At 34.9% G+C, this 16,162-nt stretch overlaps 1 protein-coding gene across 1 annotated transcript; it reads right to left on the reverse strand.

Annotated features, from left to right (window-relative positions):
- Positions 1-1,081: 1,081 nt before the first annotated feature.
- Cpr65Ay (Cuticular protein 65Ay) lies at positions 1,082-15,166 on the reverse strand. The gene is made up of 3 exons (XM_067789736.1): positions 14,971-15,166; positions 12,133-12,224; positions 1,082-1,785 (listed from the first exon to the last, which is right to left on the reverse strand). Exons 1-3 carry the CDS (start codon positions 14,983-14,985, stop codon positions 1,539-1,541), a joined length of 354 nt encoding a protein of 117 aa, XP_067645837.1. The 5' UTR covers positions 14,986-15,166; the 3' UTR covers positions 1,082-1,538.
- Between the last annotated feature and the right edge of the window lie 996 nt (positions 15,167-16,162).

Consider the following 16,162-nt stretch of genomic DNA (forward strand, 5'->3'; position numbering starts at 1 on the left):
TTCCATCTTTGATGTTATTCGCTTAGTGTTGCAAATATTCGTAACAATACATTATAAACTGCTTTCCAAAGTACCTATGTATTTGTTTATGGGACTTAAACGCTGAACTTTCAATGTGGTAGGTAGGCATGCCACCACCACACCACGGCGCACAGTGGGGACAAAATGAACATTTGGATTCAATCATATTCGTAGATTTTTAACCGATTTTGAAATTTGTTTATTTTTGTAGAAAGATTTTGATATCTCGTCGTAAAAAGTCAAGCCCGATTTTGGGATTTTTGTTTGTTTATATTAATTTTTTGTCTAAATAATAGGAAAATTCTAGAAAAATTGATTCTTCTTCTTGGTTCTTGGTCCTGAATTTTAAAAAGTTTTAAGTTCCAAAAAAAAAATGTTTCTTTAGAAAGCAGTAAATTACGTCCTTTACAGATTAATGAAACAAAAATTTCAATGTTATCCCTTTGTGCGGCGGCCGCTATGACAAGCATACTTCTTCAAGTATTTTTGGGCTCTTGGTAGAGTTTTTTGTTATAGGCGATACCTATACAAGGAACAGGTTACTTGTGACTTTTCATACATTATCTTCTACAAAACAACATGAACTTTCCAGCCTAATTTTTGCTACAGAAATCGTTGTGGTTGTTGTTGTAGCTATAAAGAAACTCCCCGAAGGTTACAGGGAGTGCTATGGATGTTGATGGTCCTTTGTCGGCAACTTTCCGGTAACAAGCTCCATTGAGGTGCAAGCTCGACCATCTCGGGAACGATTTAATATGATCACATTGAACATTCTAGGTCATCGCGACCCCCATCCGTGAGGAATTTGGTGTCACCAGATCCTCGGTTGCTAAAGAAACAGGATTCGCCACTGGTATATAAGGTTGGCAGTTGGGTTGAAGAAGCTATAAATTGTGGTTACAGCCACTTGAAGGGGTTGTTCTACACAACACCTTGAATCATCTGGGTATTTTAGTCGCTAGTACATTCTAAGCCCCCTTACCCGCTCGTCTTTCTGAACTGTCAGCTTCTGTGCTAATCGGAATTTTATCCATTCCGAAAACAGAAATATTAGCATGAATTACTATTATTTTTAAAACATATTTATTATAATATAAATAAAATTGAAATTTTATTCAACTGCTTACTCATAAGCTATATATATAAGTTAATACGTATTCTGCATACAAATTTAATCTGCATTTTTTTATAATGAACTGTTCTACATTGTTGAGCTCAACAGCTGTTATTTTAAATAAACACTTGAAAGTGTTTCAATTTAACTTCAATTAATTTCAATACTTTGACTTATTTCTGAAGCTATTAGCAAAACTGTAATATGATATTTTGTGCTATAAATAGACCCTCATACTAATAATTACCTAAAATATAATATAATAAAAAATATAATGTACTGTTCGTTATTTACACAAAAAAATCATAGTTTCTTTACGCAAACACACAAAACTATAAATTACATTAAAAACTATTAAGTAACATTAAAATAAATTTGATGAATTTTTGCTGCTTTCAAAACTTCAAACTTTGTCATTACGAAGCTTACGCGCTGTCACATACGGTTGGAAACCATTCTTGTTTGCCTTGTAGAGTACGGTGTATTCGTAACCATCAGCTGATATGAAACTATAGCCACCACGAAATTCCACAGGTTTTACAGTTGTTGTATCCGTCACACTTTTATCAGCACTTTCATCGATCACATCAGTATTTGGCTGATTATATTTTACGTCCTCAGTACGTGTTTGACCATTCTCTGTTTTGAAACTGTTGAAGGTAAATAAAAGCACAAATTGAGACATGACTGCGCGATATACATACATATATATGAAAATAAAAATTACCCTTCTATTAATTTGCACCTATTGCTGAATTCTTATATTTCCTGTTTTGCTTATTATAATTTAAATTTTTAAATATGCAAAAGAAGACTATATTTAATTAAAAGTGTTTGGTAAGCACTCCGCGTATATTTCTGCCATGAAAAGCTCTCAGTGAAAATTAATCTGCCTTGCAGATGCCCTTCGGAGTCGGCATAAAACAAGTAGGTCCATCCCGCCAATTTATAGGAAAAAATAAGAGGAGCACATCGCAAATTGGAAGAGAAGCTCGATACATAAGATTTTTGATGCAGCATCGCATACCCCCCATGCAAAATATGCAATCTACTCACCTGTTGAAGCCCCCTAACCCGCTGGGGTCACCTGTCAGCGTTCTATGCTGCATCGAAAATCGTGTGTGTTGGGGTTATTAGTTAGGATAATAGGATATGATATCATACTTCGAATATAAACAAACATTTATAAATATGGATAGTAGTGGGATCGTGAATCTTCATTTACATAAAATATGTATAATTCTCTGTATTCAATTAGCGAGAAATGCTCATATTGCTTTATACAATTGTTTTTGTTATTGATATTAGAGAAAAATTGCAAAGTTTACAAACGGCGATGGTTAGTCCATCTTTCTGAATTTCACTTCTTCATCAGCTAGCTTCTCGGGAGCTGAGTATTGAACTCGAAATCTCCAACATTCACTTAACCACTCAGCCATATGAATGCCTCGCTGCTCGCTCTGCAATTGGTCTCTAATTATTTCCTTTTTGTTGCTAATCCTTTATTCACCATTTAGGTACATACTCATTCTATATACTTTTTATACTCAGCGTGCTTTGCACACATAGTATATTAACTTTGATTGGATAACGGTTGGTTGTACAGGTATAATCAGTATCGAAAAAAAATTTGATTGAGCTATGTCCGTCCGTCCGTCCCTCCGCCCGTCTATCCGTTAACACGATATCATGAGTAAATATTGAGATATCTTCACCAAATTTGGTACACGAGCTTATCTGGAACCAGAATAGATTGGTATTGAAAATAAGCGAAATCGGATGATAACCACGCCCACCTTTTATACTCAGTTGGGCAGAGCTCATAGAGTATATTAAGTTTGATTGGATAACGGTTGGTTGTACATATATAAAGGAATCGAGATAGATATATACTTCCATATATCAAAATAATCAGGATCGAAAAAAAATTTGATTGAGCCATGTCCGTTCGTCCGTCCGTCCGTTAACACGATAACTTGAGTAAATTTTGAGGTATCTTGATGAAATTTGGTATGTAGATTCCTGAGCACTCATCTCAGATCGCTATTTAAAATGAACGATATCGGACTATAACCACGCCCACTTTTTCGATATCGAAAATTTCGATAATTCATGACAAAAGACCGATAAAGCAACGAAACTTGGTAGATGAGTTGAACTTATGACGCAAAATAGAAAATTAGTAAAATTTTGGACAATGGGCGTGGCACCGCCCACTTTTAAAAGAAGGTAATTTAAAATTTTGCAAGCTGTAATTTGGCAGTCGTTGAACATATCATGATGAAATTTGGCAGGAACGTTACTCTTATTACTATATGTACGCTTAATAAAAATTAGCAAAATCGAAGAAGGACCACGCCCACTTTTAAAAAAAAAATTTTTTTAAAGTAAAATTTTAACATAAAATTTAATATCTTTACAGTATATAAGTAAACTATGTCAGGATTCAACTCCAGTAATGATATGGTGCAACAAAATACAAAAATAAAAGAAAATTTAAAAATGGGCGTGGCTCCGCCCTTTTTCATTTAATTTGTCTAGGATACTTTTAACGCCATAAGTCGAACAAAAAATAACCAATCCTTTTGAAATTTGGTAGGGGCATAGATTTTATGGCATTAACTATTTTCTGTGAAAATGGGCGATATCGGTTGATGTCACGCCCAGTTTTTATACACAGTCGTCCGTCTGTCCTTCCGCATGGCCGTTAACACGATAACTTGAGCAAAAGTCGATATATCTTTACTAAACTCAGTTCACGTATTTACCTGAACTCACTTTATCTTGGTATAAAAAATGGCCGAAATCCGACTATGACCATGCCCATTTTTTCGATATCGAAAATTACGAAAAATGAAGAAAAAAGCTATAATTATATACCAAATACGAAAAAAGGGTTGGAACATGGTAATTGGATTGGTTTATTGACGCAAAATTTAACGTTGGAAAAAACTTTGTAAAATGGGTGTGACACCTACAATATTAAGTAGAAGAAAATGAAAAAGTTCTGCAGGGCGAAATAAAAAACCCTTAAAATCTTGGCAGGTATTACATATATAAATAAATTAGCGGTATCCAACAGATGATGTTCTGGGTCACCCTGGTCCACATTTTGGTCGATATCTGGAAAACGCCTTCACATATACAACTACCACCACTCCCTTTTAAAACTCTCATTAATACCTTTAATTTGATACCCATATCGTTCAAACTCATTCTAGAGTCACCCCTGGTCCACCTTTATGGCGATATTTCGAAAAGGCGAACACCTATAGAACGAAGGCCCACTCGCTTTTAAAAATACTCATTAACACCTTTCATTTGATACCCATATCGTACAAACAAAGTCTAGAGTCACCCCTGGTCCAGAAAGGTCCACTCCCTCTTAAAATACACATTAACTCCTTTCGTTTGATACCCATATTGCACAAACGAATTCTAGAGTCACCCCTGGCACACCTTTATGGCGATATCTCGAAACGGCGTCCACCTATAGAACTAAGGCCCACTCCCTTTTAAAATACTCATTAACACCTTTCGTTTGATGCCCATATTGTGCAAACAAATTCTAGGGTCACCCCTGGTCCACCTTTATGGCGATATCTCGAAACGGCGTCCACCTATGGAACTAAGGATTACTCCCTTTTAAAATGCTCATTAACACCTTTCATTTGATACCCATATCGTACAAACGCATTCTAGAGTCACCCCTGGTCCATCTTTACGGCGATATCTCGAAAAGGCGTCCATCTATAGAACTTAGGTCCACGCCCTTTTAAAATACTCATTAATACCTTTCAATTGATACCCATATCGTACAAACGCATTCTAGAGTCAACCCTGGTCCACCTTTATAGCTATATCCCTAAATGGCGTCCACCTATAGAACTATGGCCCACTCCCTCATAAAATACTCTTTAATGCCTTTCATTTGATACACATGTCATACAAACACATTCCAGGGTCACTCTCGGTTCATTTTCCTACATGGTTATTTTCATTTATGTTGTCACCATAGCTCTCAACTGAGTATGTAATGTTCGGTTACACCCGAACTTAACCTTCCTTACTTGTTATATATATAACTTTTTGGGAAACACAAAAAACCTGATTATTTAGTAAATGAGGGGATGTGTGGAATAACGGTATAACTCAAAAATCAACCTTTTGAGAAAAGTGAAAAAAAACTTAACAATAGAGGTAAAAATAAATTTGTAATAACCCTATTTGGTAAGATTTTAGATAGTATGATTCTTTGACAAGAAAAAGTAATAAATTTTATATATACATAATTTTATTAGAAAATGGATGATTTCTTTTTTTTTTTTGAGTTATACCGTTATTCCATAGATCGAATATCAAATATTTTGATTGAGATACTTTATTAAACAAAATAGTAGATACATTAATAACCATTGTTAAATACATTATATTCTATTATTTAGAAATGCTTATAACTATTTGTTATTTCTTTTTGTTATTTTTAGCAATCTTTTTTTTAGTACTTTTATCATTTTTAATCTTTTTTCTACTTTTAACAATGGAGTTATCAGTCTGCTTAGTCGTTTTTGAAATCACTTCAATTCTTTTATTTTTCAGTTCTTTCTGGTCTATTACATTGAATATATTTTCATACCATTTCGATGCTTCACTACTGCAAAATTTTATTAGAGATCTGAAATCTTCTACTTTGTCAGATGTCAAACCCGCAGGAATAATTTCACCAAGATTCTTTTCAACACTTGAAGCAAAAAACGAACATTTCCATATACGAAATGTTACTGTTTTAGGATGTTCATTCATTAATCGCACTTGTACATTTCCAATAAAAAAAAAATAAATAAATTTATCATATGATTGAATTTTAAAACTTTCAATTTTATTGTAAAGGTTTGAAAATGCATATGCTTGAAAAGCAGTAAACCAATTTTTTATAAAAAATGTTCCATTAATTACAAGAAATGGATTTGGATTTCGTCTACACGTTTCTAAAGTTTTTACATAATCGTCTGCGGTTTCGATACATTCATTGCGCTTTTGTCGCACTGATTGTACGAATGACCTCGAGTTATACCGTTTTCCCATAAATGCAGGTATTATCTTTGTTTAAATATCACTATTCTTTTCTAAGATTAATATGGTATGTGTATGTAATCATAATCTTTTAATTTAGTTAGTGTGGACGGATATTGAGACTTTTGATAAAAATTTGAAAAAGTGTTTTAAAGTGGGCGTGGCACCGCCCACTTGTGATAAAATCAATTTTACAAATATTATTAATCAAAAATCGTTAAACCTATCATAACAAAATTCGCCAGAGAGGTTGCCTTTACTATAAGGAATGATTTGCAGAAAAATTAACGAATCGGTTAAGGACCACGCCCACTTTTGTATAAAAGATTTTTAAAAGGGTCGTAGACGAAAATAATAAGCTATATATTAGAAAACAAGTAAGGAAGGTTAAGTTCGGGTGTAACCGAACATTACATACTCAGTTGAGAGCTATGGTGACAACATAAATGAAAATAACCATGTAGGAAAATGAACCGAGAGTGACCCTGGAATGTGTTTGTATGACATGGGTATCAAATGAAAGGTGTTAATGAGTCTTTTTAAAAGGGAGTGGGTCTAAGTTCTATAGGTGGTCGCCTTTTCGAGATATCGCCATAAAGGTGGACCAGGGGTGACTCTAGAATATGTTTGTATGATATGGGTATCAAATTAAAGGTATTAATAAGGCTTTTACAAGGGAGTGATGGCAGTTGTGTATGTGAAAACGTTTTCCAGATATCGACCAAAATGTGGACCAGGGTGACCCAGAACATCATCTGTTGGATACCGCTAATTTATTTATATATATAATACCACGAACAGTATTCCTGCCAAGATTTCAAAGGTTTTTTTATTTCGCCCTGCAGAACTTTTTCATTTTATTCTACTTAATATGGTAGGTGTCACACCCATTTTACAAAGTTTTTTTCTAAAGTTATATTTTGCGTCAATAAACCAATCCAATTACCATGTTTCATCCCTTTTTCGTATTTGGTATACAATTACGGCATTTTGTTCATTTTTCGTAATTTTCGATATCGAAAAACTGGGCGTGGTCATAGTCGGATTTCCGCCATTTTGTATACCAATACAAAGTGAGTTCAGATAAATACGTGAACTGAGTTTAGTAAAGATATATCGATTTTTGCTCAAGTTATCGTGTTAACGGCCGAGCGGAAGGACAGACGGTCGACTGTGTATAAAAACTGGGCGTGGCTTCAACCGATTGCGCACTTTTTCACAGAAATAAGTCATCGTCCCAGAATCTAAGCCCCTACCAAATTTCACAAGGATTGGTAAATGTTTGTTCGACTTATGGTATTAAAAGTAACCTAGACAAATTAAATGAAAAAGGGCGGAGCCACGCCCATTTTGAAATTTTCTTTAATTTTTTCATTTTTTTGCACCATATCATTACTGGAGTTGAATGTTGATATAATTTACATACATACTGTAAAGATATTAAATTTTTTGTTAAAATTTGACTTTAAAAAAAAATTTTTTTTTAAAGTGGGCGTGGTCGTTCTCCGATTTTGCTAATTTTTATTAAGCGTACATATAGTAATAGGAGTAACGTTCCTGTCAAATTTCATCATGATATCTTCAACGACCGTGGTGTGATGGTAGCGTGCTCCGCCCGTATGCCCTGGGTTCAAACCCCGGGCAAAGCAATATCAAAAATTTTAGAAATAAGATTTCAATTTGAAGAAAATTTTTCTAAGCGGAGTCGCCCCTCGGCAGTGTTTGGCAAGCGCTCCGGGTGTATATCTGCCATGAAAAGCTCTCAGTGAAAACTCATCTGGCTTGCAGATGCCGTTCGGTGTCGGTATAAAACCTGTAAGTCCCGCCCGGCCAGTTTGTAGGGAAAATCAAGAGGAGCACGACGCAAATTGGAAGAGAAGCTCGGCCTTAGATCTCTTCGGAGGTTATCGCGCCTTAAATTTTTTTTTATTTATCTTCAACCACTGCCAAATTACAGCTTGCAAAAGTTTTAAATTACCTTCTTTTAAAAGTTGGCGGTGCCACGCCCATTGTCCAAAATTTTACTAATGTTCTATTCTGCGTCATATATTCAACTCACCTACCAAGTTTCATCGCTTTATCCGTCTTTGGTAATAAATTATCGCACTTTTTCTGTTTTTCGAAATTTTCGATATCGAAAAAGTGGGCGTGGTTATAGTCCGATATTATTCACTTTAAATAGCGATCTGAGATGAGTGCTCAGGAACCTGCATACCAAATTTCATCAAGATACCTTAAAATTTACTCAATTTATCGTGTTAACGGACGGACGGACCTGTACAACCAACCATTATCCAATCAAAGTTAATATACTCTGTGATCTCTGCTCAACTGAGTATAAAAAAGAGCTTTGTATCAATAGAATTTTACTTTCTAAGTTGAATTATAACATTAAATTGGAAAACACGAAAATTTTTTAAAATGGGTGTTGGAACGCCTCTGATATGACTAATCAATTTTCTATGTTTCGGGAGCCATAACTCGAAGAAAAATTTACATAACGTAACAAAATTGGGTAAACATATTTTCCTTATAGCAGAAAATATTTCTAGTAAAAAGTCGACGGGATCGGTGAAAGACCACGGCAACTTAGATATAAAACAAATTTAAAAGGGTCGTAGACTAGAATTCTTAGCAAAAAATTGTTTGCTAATTAAAAATTTAAAGTTTTGTAGTATTGTTTTGATATGCTTGTTTTCTAGCATCTTTTATTTATTTATTTAATTGAATTATATGAATTATGTTTGTTGTACTACAAAAGACAATTTGTCTTACTGTACTAATGTATATTCTCCGAATAAATGAAATGAAAACAAGTAAGGAAGGTTAAGTTCGGGTGTAACCGAACATTACATACTCAGTTGAGAGCTATGGTGACAACATAAGGGAAAATAACCATGTAGGAAAATGAACCGAGGGAAACCCTGGAATGTGTTTGTATGACATGTGTATCAAATGAAAGGCATTAAAGAGTATTTTATGAGGGAGTGGGCCATAGTTCTATAGGTGGACGCCATTTAGGGATATAGCCATAAAGGTGGATCAGGGTTGACTCTAGAATGCGTTTGTACATTATGGGCATCAAACGAATGGTGTTAATGAGTATTTTAAAAGGGAGTAATCCTTAGTTCCATAGGTGGACGCCTTTTCGAGATATCGCCATAAAGGTGGACCAGGGGTGACCCTAGAATTTGTTTGTACAATATGGGTATCAAAACAAAGGTGTTAATGAGTGTTTTAAAAGGGAGTAATCCTTAGTTCCATAGGTGGACGCCGTTTCGAGATATCGCCATAAAGGTGGACCAGGGGTGACCCTAGAATTGTTTTGTACAATATGGGCATCAAACGAAAGGTGTTAATGAGTATTTTAAAAGGGAGTGGGCCTTAGTTCTATAGGTGGACGCCGTTTCGAAATATCGCCATAAAGGTGGACCAGGGGTGACTCTAGAATGTGTTTGTACGATATGGGTATCAAATTAAAGGTATTAATGAGGGTTTTAAAAATGAGTGGTGGTTGTTGTATAGGTGGCCGCATTTTCGAGATATCGCCATAAAGGTGGACCAGGGGTGACCCTAGAATTTGTTTGTACAATATGGGTATCAAAAGAAAGGTGTTAATGAGTATTTTAAAAGGGAGTAATCCTTAGTTCCATAGGTGGACGCCGTTTCGATATATCGCCGTAAAGGTGGAGCACGGGTGACCCTAGAATTTGTTTGTACAATATGGGTATCGAAAGAAAGGTGTTAATGAGTTTTTTAAAAGGGAGGAATCCTTAGTTCCATAGGTGGATGCCGTTTCGCGATATCGCCATAAAGGTGGGCCAGGGGTGACTCTAGAATTCATTTGTGCAATATGGGTATCAAATGAAAGGAGTTAATGAGTATTTTAAAAGGGAGTGGGCCTTAGTTCTATAGGTGGACGCCTTTTCGGGGTATCGCAATAAAGGTGGACCAGGGTTGACTCTAGACTTTGTTTGTACAATATGGGTATCATAAGAAAGGAGTTAATGAGTATTTTAAAAGGGAGTGGGCCTTCGTTCTATAGGTGTTCGCCTTTTCGAGATATCGGCATAAAGGTGGACCAGGGGTGACTCTAGAATAAGTTTGTACGATATGGGTATCAAATTAAAGGTATTAATGAGAGTTTTAAAAGGGAGTGGTGGTAGTTGTATATGTGAAGGCGTTTTCCAGATATCGACCAACTGTGGATCAGGGTGACCCAGAACATCATCTGTTGGATACCGCTAATTTATTTATATATGTAATACCTGCCAAGATTTTAAGGGTTTTTTATTTCGCACTGCAGAACTTTTTCTTTTTCTTCTACTTAATATGGTAGGTGTCACAACCATTTTATAAAGTTTTTTCTAAAGTTATATTTCGCGTCAATAAAACAATCTAATTACTTTACCATGTTGCATCCCTTTTTTCGTATTTGGTATAGAATTATGGTATATTTTCCATTTTTCTTAATTTTCGATATCGAAAAAGTGGGCGTGGTCATAGTCGGATTTCGTTCATTTTTTATACCAAGATAAAGTGAGTTCTGATAAGTACGTGAACTAAGTTTAGTTAAGATATATCGTTTTTTGCTCAAGTTATCGTGTTAACTGCCATGCGGAAGGACAGACGGACGACTGTGTATAAAAACTGGGCGTGGCATCAACCGATTTCACCCATTTTCACAGAAAACAGTTAGCGTCATAAAATCTATACCCCTACCAAATTTCAAAAGGATTGGGTAATTTTTGTTCGACTTATGGCGTTAAAAGTATCCTAGACAAATTAAATGAAAAAGGGCGGAGCTACGCCCATTTTGAAATTTTCTTTTATTTTTGTATTTTGTTGCACGATATCATTACTGGAGTTGAATGTTGACATAATTTACTTATATACTGTAAAGATATTAAATTTTTTGTTAAAATTTTACTTAAAATAAATTTTTTTTTTAAGTGGGCGTGGTCCTTCTCCGATTTTGCTAATTTTTATTAAGCGTACATATAGTTATAGGGGTAACGTTCCTGCCAAATTTCATCATGATATCTTCAACGACTGCCAAATTACAGCTTGCAAAAATTTTAAATTACCTTCTTTTAAAAGTGGGCGGTTTCACGCCCATTGTCCAAAATTTTACTAATTTTCTATTTTGCGTCATAAGTTCAACTCATCTACCAAGTTTCGTCGCTTTATCTGGCTTTTGTAACGAATTATCGCACTTTTTCGGTTTTTCGAAATTTTCGATATCGAAAAAGTGGGCGTGGTTATAGTCCGATATCGTTCATTTTAAATAGCGATCTGAGATAAGTGCTCAGGAACCTACGTACCAAATTTCATCAAGATTCCTCAAAATTTACTCAAGTTATCGTGTTAACGGACGGACGGACGGACATGGCTCAATCAAATTTTTTTTCGATCCTGATTATTTTGATATATGGAAGTATATATCTATCTCGATTCCTTTATATATGTACAACCAACCGTTATCCAATCAAACTTAATATACTCTGTGAGCTCTGCTCAACTGAGTATAATGAATCAATGATATTTCAGTTATCAAGTTTTATTGTAAGAGAAAATGGAGAAACATTTTTTTTTAAACGGGCGGTGCAGTTTTGTAGAAAAGGAATTTATCTGAAATTAAATGTACAATTGAAGCTCACGCTGAGTATATAATGTTCGGTTACACCCGAACTTAGACACCTTTACTTGTTAATCTTATTTATATGGAATAATTATAGGCGTCATTAAGAGCTTAGTAATATTGGATTTTTTTATAGTAGTGCTTTTCCCCTTTTTTCTTCCTTTTTCTCTAATATCAACAATGAAATATGTATAACTTATTAGAAATTTCAAGTTTTGCCTAGATTAGAAAAGCGAACATTTAAAATAATGTTACTTTTAGCTTTGTTTTCTTGGGAACTTACTCAAAATGTTGCAATTGTTCTCCATTATCTAGATTTTCTGTCACCATCGCCTTTGTCGATTGCATCAATAGAATAACGGCAACGCTATAAATCTGTAAACAAAATGAAAGCATTAAGTATGTATTAGATCCTTATGCACTACGAGAAGTTTAAGTTAAACTTTTGACATCAAAACACCTCCTTTTGGATCAGTATTATTCACACTGAATACGAAACTAGTTCCAATGTTTTATTTTTTTCTTTACATATCCCCTTGTTACTCTCATTCTTTGTTTTATTAGTTACGCTATATCGTTGCGAAAAAGGAAAATGGAAGTACCCGTATACTAAATTTCAAGCAAATCGGACCATACATTATTTCACTTGGAATAGGTCGTGGCGTCCACCGTGGTGTGATGGTAGCGTGCTCCGCCTGCCACTCCGTATGCCCTGGGTTCAAACCCCGGGCAAAGCAACAAAAAATTTTAGAAATAAGGTTTTTCAATTAGAAGAAAATGGTTCTAAGCGGGGTCGCCCCTCGGCAGTGTTTGGCAAGCGCTCCGAGTGTATTTCTGCCTTGCAGATGCCGTTCGGAGTCGGCATAAAACATGTAGGTCCCATCCGGCCAATTTGTAAGGAAAATCAAGAGGAGCACAACGCAAATTGGAAGAGAAGCGCGGCCTAAAATTTCTTCGGAGGTTATCGCGCCTTACATTTATTTATTTTTATAGGTCGGTCTTTGGACCACTTCCCGGAATGAAAAAATTCTCAAATATTATCTTTTTCAAAGCGGTACCCTGTGCTGAATTTCAAGTAAATCATTCCATAAAATTTTTTCAAATAATGAGCTAGTCACGGAAGTACCGGTATAATAAATGTCAAGCAAATCGCACCATGTACACTATTTTATATATAATAGCGCCGCTATTTCTTTTTTGTTGGTAGCTTTTTTCGAATACATATGTATGTGCACACATCCATACACATGCGTATGTAAATCCCACTCAAAGCACATTTGCGAATACAATTCACAGCGAACATACACACGAACAGCATTTTCAACCTGCAACAATCTTAAAGGTTTTACTCTCATGAGCTTTTCATAATGCATCTAAAGTAGTAGAGCTTCAAAAAACCTGCTCGATTTAAGAGAACCAGAACAGCTATTCACTTCGAAAAGATTCCGAGCTGATGAGCTGATCGAGAGACGATTCCAAAATCATTCCACAAGGATCCTTAATGACAAAAAAAAAAAAAATAAAGTCAAATTAATCCCGAAATGGAGCAAAGTTTTTCCGATCTGTGAACAGGCCTTAAGTCCCTACGAAAGGATCCCAAATGAATCCCAGGCGAACCCCGAAAATAATTGGAACATCGTCAAAAAAAAATCGGAAATATTCTGTGACTGGTTCACAAATAGTTTCAAAATTACCCTCACAACGCCGTCCAAATTTTCGATAAAAGCTTATCCGTGCAAAAAATTCCCAATTTAGCACACTACGCTACACGTTGTGTACGGTTAGTGCATAAGTACACCACCAAAATTATCTATCGCTATCGGATGCAATTTTTAATTACTTACGTAATAAGGGAGTTCAAGATCTTGTGCATTTGATAATGTGTATCTATGCTATAGTAATTATTTGCTACAAATCTTGAGCAACGTTTTTGTTTGAATATGCAATACTTCTGACATCTACATACAAATGCAAATTTTCTAGTCGATTGATAACAAATAATATCAATTAATATTATTCAATATTATTTATGGACACAATGCAAAATACTAGCATCTTTCAACAAATTATTGGTAAGTATAAGACGTGTATCCCCTCTTGGCCTCCAGCAATATAGACGTTGTACGGGCTCTTAAAGTAGGATGTATCTGTAGACTTCATCCCTCCATCCCTTGCAATTCGGCAGAAATATTTTTATCTAGACAGAATAATTAACGTCACTCTAGCGAAAAGAGGAGCTGTGCTCGATGTTGCTCCAACGTAAAGCAAAGCAAGGAGAAGTTATAATGACCGTCCATAGGCACTAACTTTCACTAAACAAATCCTCAGCGACCTTATTTACAACGTTCTCAAAGAAAATTCCGGCAATTTTGGGCATCCATGTCGATGACATTATGATTACTGAATAACTGGCACTCAAAAATACTATTTGCGACGTTTGATAATGACCTGGATTTCAGTGAGCTTGCAGCCGCAATAGCACCTAAGTTTCCGAACCGTAACGAAATCCCCAAGTCCCTCGTTGGCAGCGCTTGGTGCAAAGAAAAGAAACGCTCAGAGCTACTTAAAATGTAATTGACCAATTGCTTGTGTGCCAAGCGTCTTCATATAGCCGCAGATCTTAGAATATAGCCGCAGAACTTAAAATACTCGAAATTCACAAGAGAGGAAGGCAGATTTCCCAGGGAGACGCGCGTCACTCTGGCACAACATCGATCTGGATACCGTAAGTAAAACTCTTATATGTCCATCATTAACGTTTAACTTTTTGTTTGCATCTATTTCTGGACTTCCTGAAAACAATTTGAAATTTTACAGACCTCCTCTGTCCAACTATTTTTACGTTTTTATCCTTTAAGACGTTTTATTAGCTACTGATTCATTTTAAATTTTTTATTTTTTTTTTTTTTTTTGTTTTCATAAAATTTTTTTAAGTTAAGCATCACCTCTGTCTAGAATGTCTTAGCTATATTGAAATGCTATCAGTGGTTTACAATCTAGAAAATATAAAGTACGGAGTGTTGAATAGCGTATTTGCAATGACGTAGCAAATGCATGGCGCTATATTTTGTTTGTGTAGTTTGCAAATATATTACACCAATTTAAAAAAAAAATTACTCACAATTTGTGCCTTCATCCCTATATAATAAAGACCAACTGTTCTTAACTGATTTTTGAAAAAAAAAATATATATATATTTTTGCTTCCTTTCACTGGAATTTTACACTTTTTAGGCTTCAGTTCAAATTCCGTTTAAACGTTGTATACTCTTCAAATTTAAATTTCCGACTAAATTGGTGCGTTTCGCTAAACGTTTCTAAAAAGCATTAAAATAACAAACGAGTAAATTTGCTTTCTCAACTATATATTTGCTTTACGCTACGCAAAAAAAAGCCGCTTAGCTATTTTGTCTAACATTTTTTGTATTTTCTTCGTTGTGTTTTTCCAAGATTAGCCAGTGTTTTGTTCTCTTTGTTTTGATTTCATTTTGGAGGTTATGCAAATGAGTTTGAATATCAGCAAATTAGAGAATGGATTATATAGACCGGTGAAGTACAACAATAAGAGATTACGTCATTATTTATTGGACAACTTTTTTTTAATTGAAAGCATCATACATTCATTTAGAGCAATTTGAAAAGAAGATAAAAATAAAGACGTCTTTAAATAATTATTGAACGAATCGGATTGCAAAAGTTTTATTAAACTACGAAAATACACACATTTATCTTTAATTTGGCGTATTGAACATTTTAACATTCATATCGAAGCTCTCTACTAACGCTCGCATTAGAGTAATCAGTTGAATTTAATTCTTATAATGGAGTTTTTCAGATTAAAATAGTTTAAAATAGAGTAGATCTTCTTGCGGTCCCTGGTGCTATGTTGTGGAAACGGAATACCGGATTTGGAAGATACCAGTTATGACTTTTTGTAGCTTAGGATGCGATACAACCGCTGACTGGGTTAATACATATTTCTACCGAGAATAATTTCTCAGGCGGCCGCCGTGTAGTGATGGTAGCATGCTCCGCCTACCACACCGAAGATCCTGTGTTCATGCCCCGGACAAAGCAACATCATAATTTTAGAAAAAAGTTGTTTCAATTAGAAGAACATTTTTGCAGTGTTGTCGATATGTTGTCGAAAAGTTATCCCTTTCTAATCAAAACGTTATCTATTTTACAGCGAAAAGCTATCGAACTCTTAAATAAATGAAAAATTCATCAGAGTCATCAGTTTTTCATAAAACAAATACTTATTATTAAGAATTCATGAGCTTAACACCGGCTTATAATAACTGAATATTCAAT

This window comes from Eurosta solidaginis, chromosome 5 (genome assembly GCF_040869045.1).
Source record: "Eurosta solidaginis isolate ZX-2024a chromosome 5, ASM4086904v1, whole genome shotgun sequence".
Taxonomy (NCBI): Eukaryota; Metazoa; Arthropoda; class Insecta; order Diptera; family Tephritidae; genus Eurosta; species Eurosta solidaginis.